At 38.2% G+C, this 7,752-nt stretch overlaps 1 protein-coding gene across 1 annotated transcript; it reads right to left on the bottom strand.

Annotated features, from left to right (window-relative positions):
- Window positions 1–1,539: 1,539 nt before the first annotated feature.
- LOC115578114 (GTPase IMAP family member 9-like) lies at window positions 1,540–6,682 on the bottom strand (the record flags this gene model as incomplete). Its single annotated transcript, XM_030410950.1, has 2 exons — window positions 6,635–6,682; window positions 1,540–2,477 (listed from the first exon to the last, which is right to left on the bottom strand). Coding segments are annotated over exons 1-2 (963 nt in total), but the record flags the coding sequence as incomplete, so codon positions are not given.
- Window positions 6,683–7,752: the final 1,070 nt, after the last annotated feature.

Raw genomic sequence — 7,752 nt, 5'->3', positions numbered from 1 at the left:
TTCTTTTCTTTCTTTTTTTTTGGCAGTACCAGCTGGTCAGCTGATGTAGAAGAGCGAAGTGCTAATGCTGGGGCGTGTGGGCTGACCAGTGTTTGGAAGTTGATTGGTGCAGTTCCGTTGACGGACTTGAAGGCCAGCATCATCGTGTTGTATCGGTTGCAGGCCACAACAGGAAGCCAGTGGGGGTCACGGAGGAGAATTTGGGTAGATTATAAACAAGGCACTGCAGCATTCTGGATATGCTGCGGTGGTTTAGTCACAGAGGCTGAGAGTCCTGCCAAGAGGGAGTTGCAGAGGTGGTAATAGTATATAGCAGTAAACTAAATTTTAAATGTATAGAATCATTGCCTTTGTTAAAGATGCAATCACTGCTAATTTGGCTTACTAGATTAGATTGTACATCTAAACTAACTAACTAACGAACTAGTGGCCTATTAAATCATAATCATAAATTATGAGAAACCATAAAGGTTTAAATGTTTGATAAGATGCTGATAGAAGGACCAAAGGACAGTGATAAGAATCAACTTCAGACATTAATCTTATGGCTACACTGTAAATTATTCGTCTCTGTTGCAGCATTTTATTTTATTCTTAACAGTGCCTTACTGTTGCAGCTTCAGTTACTGTTACTTAAGTAGAAATTATGTAATCTTAGAATGAAAACAACTTCCCTTTCTTTTGGTGAAACACAAATAGAAATGTTAGTGAAGTATGTGATTACAAAAAAGAAAAGTTTTACTTTTTATTTTACACATTTATTTTTTTTTTTTATGCAGTCTCCCCCTTCTGTGTGGATATTTTCCCCTCCCCTCTCAATTCAGACTGTGTCAGACTCCAGAGAGTGTTTTGGTATATTAAGAACAGCAGACATACTACTACTGCTAATAATAATAGTAGTAATAATAATAATAATAATAATGTTGAGAGCAACAACAGTCACTTCCAGGTAGAAAACTGGCAGTTGAATTGCACTGTGGAGTTGTGGAGAAATCGCCAAACTTGTTTAATTGTGTCGTTATTTTCAGCTGCAGTTATAATGTTTAAAGACATGTAGTCATAGACGTCTCTGATGTTTATGCTGTGCTTATTTTAGTTATTGTGTTGCTTTGCTAACGTCTTTGTTATCTATAGAATAGTGCATTTTCCCTTTTTTTTCTCAGCTTCTTTTCTGGCCTGTTGTTGGTGCTTTTCATCTACCGCTTTAATTTCTTTCCTGAGCTTTTCTTCAAACTCTTTCTTTAACTCTAACTCCCTGTCTTTGATGCACTGCTTTTCTTTCCTCCACTCTTCCCCTCTCTCTTCCATCTCTTCATTTAACTTTTCTAATGTCTTCCTCCACTCTGCCTCTGTCTTTTCCTTCTCTTTTTTTATCCCCTCTTCTCTCTTCCTCCACTCTGCCTCTCTCTCTTCCCTCTCTATTTTTCTTGTTCTGTCTTCCCTATCACTCCACAACCTCTCTTGCTCGTCCCTCTCTCTTTTTATCTCTTCTTCCCTCTTCTTCCACTCCTTCTCTCTCTCTTCTTTGTCTCTTTTTATCTCCTCTTTTCTCTTAGTCTCCATTGCCAGTCTTTCTCTTGTCCACTTCATCTTCATCTCATGAAAGTCATTCTGACTCTTCTCTGACTCCATTCTCAAGTGACTCATATCTGTATTTAATTTTGTGAATTCTTTTACTTGTTCTTGTTTTTCCTTCTCTCTCTCTTTTCTCTCCTCCTCTAGTTCAGCCTGAAGTTTCTCAGTAAAAAGTCTGAGCTTTTCTTCATATTCTGCTCGTAGTTTCATCTCCAGTTCCTCTTTCTCTTTGCGTATTTGCTCCTCTTTCTCCTTCAGGATCCGTTGTTTCTCCTCTTTGATTGCCCTTTCTGCCTCTTGGAACATCTCACTGGTGTAGTGGCTTCCTCCGTTCTTTCTGACTAAATCTCTGATCTTCTGCAGCAGCTCGGTGACCTGAGAGCGATCTGTCAGCTTATTATTGAAGACGTGGTACAGCCCGTTACATCTGGCCACAAGTTCCTTCATACCTTCGCTTTCTTTCATGAACTCCTCAACAGTTGTATTACCAAGAAGGTCACCATGAGTAAAGAGAACCATGCTGTATCTGTCTGCAGCCTGCCCAAACATTTCTTGGATCTTCTGCACTGTTAGTTTTTCTTCTTCTGTGAATCTACCCAGCCGGACTACTACAAGGAAGACATGTGGTCCAGGAGAACAAAAGGCGATGCACTGGCTGATGGCATTTTTTGTTTTATCCTGGCCGTACCTGGTGTCAAACAGACCTGGGGTGTCAATAACAGCAACTTTTTCTCCATCCACTGTAGTTGTGTCCTTGGAACACTCATCTGTGATTGATGTAGCACAGAACTTTGAATCAAAGCATTGGCGCCCCAGAATGGTGTTTCCTGTGGCGCTCTTCCCAATTCCAGTCTTCCCTACCATCACAATCCTCAGCTCCTCATCATTCTGTTGATGAGCTTCTGTAAGGAAAGATGAAAATATGAAATAAGAATTTACATGCTTAAAGTTACTCTATCCAACATTCACTGCTGAGATGGTTAGTCTTGTTATTGGTTAATCATTCAATTCCAGCAATCTCCTACAACTAAAACTCCTATTCTGGCTCTGACGGCTGTTTTCTGTGGAGACCCTGAAGTCACAAAAGGGGGAATATTTATTATTAGACATTTTGACCAGTGCCAAAAACAACTAGTGGGAGGGGACAAACTTGAGTTCACATAAATTGGTTGTGTCCAGTTCACCTGCACTGTTTAATCCTTTTCACACCACAATGGGGAACAAAAATGCAGATCAATCACATTGGACCCAGTGTGCTTAGTTGTCTTGAGGAACAATGGCATGTCAAAGGTTCCCTATTACCGCACCGTATCCCACTGGTGAGCAGTGTTGTGGTACTCTAATTATTTTTTTCGTGTAATGTAACGCGTTAGTTTCGTGCGTCAAGCAATCAGTAACTTCGTTTTTTTTGGGTTTTTTTAAAGTAATCCGTTATTATAAGAATTTCTCCGGATAAGGAAAGGAAAATCCCGACTGCAGCCTGCTTTTTGTCAGACACTGTGCCACCTGCAGATGTGTCAGCGTCTGTGCCCTGCTGCTGACCTACGTTACCTGTGTGTGTGTGTGTGTGTGTGTGTGTGAGTGTGTGTGTGTGTGTGTGTGTGTGTGTGTGAGTGTTTTCGAACCCCCGGCAAGATGGCAGAGAGGACAGTTTTTGCATCGTGGAAGTACGCACATTATTTTCACTTCGCCAGCGAAAAGGACAAGAACAACATAACGGTAAAATGCACACTCTGCGTTGGTAAAAAGCTTCTGTCGACCGCAAAAAATTCCACTTAAAATAAAAATTAAAAAAAAAGGCTAGATGACTGACGTTATTCATCATTGTCACGACTTCTCGGTGCATTTAAAGGAGGCTGTGTGTGTGTCAGTTAAGTTGCAGCATGTGCGAGGCGCTGCAAACGGCTTTTAATTGTTGGTAACGCATGAGTACTCTAACGCGTTACTTTTATTCATAGGTAACGCTGGTATGGTAACGTTGTAAGCTAATTAACTACTTTCCAAAGTAACTATACCCAACACTGCTGGTGAGAAACTGCTTTTAGTCTCTCTATGAACATGGACACACTCATATGCATGTGCAGAAACGCTTTGATCACAAAACACTGACGGAGGGAATGCGACTTCATTCTCTGCTCAGGATACCAGTACTTTATTATATTTACATAGCAAACAGCTTTTTGTTGCTATATTAATGTTCTTAATCTCATATTTAACCTTTAAGTACTTTTAGGATTGAGTACATTTATATCAGAAACAAGCATCAGTGTTGGAATATTTGTTTGACTGTTGTGATTTTTTAAACAGTCTGTATTTTGTTTCAGGAGATTGGCAACACCTCTTGTAGCAAACTTAACAGTAGGCAGGTAGAAGTTACCAAGTAACGTATTTGACATTTCAGTGAAATTAGCCCCAAATTACCACAATATTTAGGCTACCTCAACATGAGTTAAAGATAATATTCTGTTATTTTCCAACAAGATGTTAATGATAGCTTGTGTACATGTGCTGTGGGCAAACACACTGTTGTTCTTCTGAAGTGTATTAAAGTTAATCAGGTTTCCGTATGTTTTTCGGTTCACTTCTCCTCCTACAAATTATGAGCTACAGGAACCATTCAACTATCAAAATGTTCAGCTTGTTAAGCGCTTCCAGCCGTGTACCTTTCAGCTTTCTGCCTTTTCAGCTTCAGAAAATTATTACAATGGAAGTAAATGGGGAAATCTTTAAATCCTCTTCAAAACTCATCAACATTCAACCTCTGCTTGTCCCTCAAACTTTGAGCTACAGACACCATTCCAACTTTTAAAGAGTCAGAAGACCTTGAACCAATGGGCATGTATTCAGCTTTTTAAAAGTTGTTGGGTTTTGAGATCATCACAGTTTCAGTTTTAAGGATTTTTAGCCCGTTGTCTGATTTTATAATGGGAGTGTATTGCATGAGCTAGACTACGTCATACATCATCGCTAGTGTACAGCAGCTGGAGGAACTGGAAAAAAAAATTCTCTTCAGCTTGATTTGGATCCCACATCTTTTACTTCACATATACAATATCTCGTTTCAGATGTAGGACTTCCAGTTTGGGATGTGTAAGCCCCAGAGCTACAAGCACTCCAGCAACTCCCCCATAAGCTGCAATGTTAATTTTGAGCCTAAATTTCTGGAGGAGAGCAGACGGTACCTGATTTGTCTCTCGCTCTACCGCCCTCATTTTTAACTCCACAGAAATAAAGTAAAAAGTAATTCAGCTTTTTCAGCAAAATCTTGCCCATTCATTCTCATGGAACTGTTCAACTCTGGTTCTCCTACTGCTTCAGCAGTGTGGTGCAATGCATTATAGTTTCATGCATTTCAGGCAAATTTTTTCCGGTATATTTAGCGATTTCTCCTAAATCACTGTCAGGATTCACACTGTGTTATTGCAGGAAATGCAAATGTTTCTAGCTACTTTAGTACTTTTCAAGGAAACTTCCAATTTGATTGTTTAATTTCTACAGGTCAGTAAATTGAAGTACATTTATCATTTGCATTTTCACAATTTTCTGTCATTTCAGCAGATCAGTCCGATTTTGAAACACTTTTCCTAAATGTAATCGTTTTATAGTTAGCCACCATAAATTGCTTATTACAGACAAAACATCAAGTTACTAATTTCCCATTTAAAAAGTGTAATTCTTTAATTGCCTTATTAGACTTAATGTCTTCACACCACTTGTGTTGAATGTCAGTCTTTATATTTTGAGGTAATGCATTAGCAAATAAATCAATACCAGGAAAATGTAGTTTATCAATGATTATGTAAGTGCCTGTGTATAAAAACTGTGTGACAGAGAAAAATAAATACTGACCTGCGAATTTGGATAGAATCTTGTTCAAAATTAAAATTACAATAATCAGAAAACATTTATTTTATTTTATTTATATTTTACTTTAGATAGGTGCAAGGGGATGAGGGTGTGTGAGTATGTGTAGTCCTAAATTAAATTGTATTGTTAATATTACTGTTATGTTTATTGTTGGGTTGTTCTAAGAAAAATGACAATAAAAACATACTGTGGAAAAAAAAAATGACAACAATCAGCAGAACCAGTTGGAAGTGTCCTCGAAATGTAATAAAGAAATCACCGCCTATTTATTAACTGCTTGTTGGAGTTGGAGTATTTTTTTTAAACAAGATTGGGACCATTATTAAGAAATGTTATTGTGTTAATTTGGGTCATTTTAAATGACAAATTACATTTAATCATACAGCAATTCATTTAAGTAATTTAAGTTTCCTGGAAATGGCCACCTACCAGATACATTTCCAGATCTGTAAGCGTTGCAAAAACTTTTAAAGTTTTTCTGAAGTGATTTAAAAGATGTTACTGATTCTGAAGTCCCAGATCTTTCGGCAGGGAGTTATGGAGCTGAGCGGTCCAGGACATTAAAGAAGGTCTCCTTTAGTCCTGAACCAAGACTTGGAACAGCCTGAGGATCTGAGGCTCTGCTCATAGAAGAGCAACGATTCAGTGATATAACTGGGAGGTAAACCATGAACTAATTAAAGGTTATCAGAAAAATCGAATCAAATGTAACACCGAAGAGAGATGAAGTCTAAATAGTTTGCTTGTTGAGATCCTTTTCACATGACAGGTTAATCTCCTGTCAGTATGAACCATTAATAGTGTTTTAATATACTGCAGGAACTAAAAATATAATAAAGAAGCTGTAAAATTGATAAATAGAAGAAAGGCGATCCTACTTTTGGTTATCAGATTCATTAAAATAAAATGAAATAAAAACAGCATGTGTAAATATCTGGTGTGCAGTGTTTTCATGAGTGGTTAGGTGGAAATACAAAAGCTGTGTTACCTGGTAACCAGCTTGTGTATGCCAGTGTGTGGATAAATATTCATAGTTCATTTAGACTGAATATATCTCAGTGCTGATCACTGTAAGTTAGTGCACATATAGCTAGGAGATGTCTTGGGTCGGAAGTGATTAAACATAATGAACAGAATTTAAAGTCAAAGCACCACATAGACATGAATATAAAATAACTGTATCATAACTCACCACGGTTGTAGTGTTTGCTGGCCATGTTTGGGGTTAGGAGAGAAGAGTGGATGCTGCAGCAGTGAAAGTCTTTCTGGCGCTACACCTCTTTATATGGTGGCTTTATATGATTCTGTACACATTGATTTATGACTGTGCTATCAAGTCAGAAATGGAAAGAGAAACCAAGATGGGGAGTGAGTTAGTTCTGTGCTGTACATTGTGGTTAAATCCTATTCAGCTGTTCAAATTTGCCTCAATTAAGAAATTTGAATCTAATGTATTTGCGTTTTTATTCAGACTCTGATTGGCCTGTCTTTTTAAGTAATCCTAATTGGGGGTTACCAATATCACATATTAGTCCAATAAATTATCTGCCTGCTGTTGAGAAACAGCCATGCTGTTCAATGAAAACTCAAGCTCAAGCCCACCCCATCAAATCTGCCTGTCATGATTTTGTTTGGTCATGGTAATTGTCTTCTTGAAATCTGATATCTTGACAGCCCTAGTTCAGTGTAATCATTATTATCCCAGAGGGGGAGTTTGTTGCACAGTCAGCAGTAAAACCATCAGTACACCAATCAGCACACAAACAATTCACATTAAGAAACACAGGATCACCAAATGTAAATTAACCGTAAGAGCAGCAGGGACCGACGAGTTCTTAAATCTCTTTGTCCTGCATCGACTAGATAGAAAAAATCTGAAATCACTGAAAATGGAGAGAATAAAGCAGCAAAGATTGATTGACTGGTCCTTTTCTTGTGACGCTGACTTTGTACAATTGCGAGAGGTCATTTTCTGCCCTTTTACCAATACCTTCTAAAGTGTTCCTGTCCTTCAAGTGACCCAAACCAGCAAATAAAACAGGGTTACAACAGATTCAATAAAGCATGTCAATGTTAAAACTTACCAGCTTCAGATAAAAGTGCATGCGCTGGTGGATTTCTGCACAAACAACATCAGTATTTGGTTTAAAGATGAATTAATATCATTGTCCTCAGATTTACTGTTGAGCATCTTCAACTGCCAGGCCATAAAATAAAAACAACAGGGTAATACACCCACAGCTGCTGCTGCCTGTTTCCAGTAAGTAAGTAAGTGAAACTTTGTTCATGTGGCAGGTATACATTGGACTT

Source organism: Sparus aurata, unplaced genomic scaffold (genome assembly GCF_900880675.1).
Source record: "Sparus aurata unplaced genomic scaffold, fSpaAur1.1, whole genome shotgun sequence".
In the NCBI taxonomy this organism is placed as follows: Eukaryota; Metazoa; Chordata; class Actinopteri; order Spariformes; family Sparidae; genus Sparus; species Sparus aurata.
This window is presented reverse-complemented; position numbering and strand designations above follow the sequence as displayed.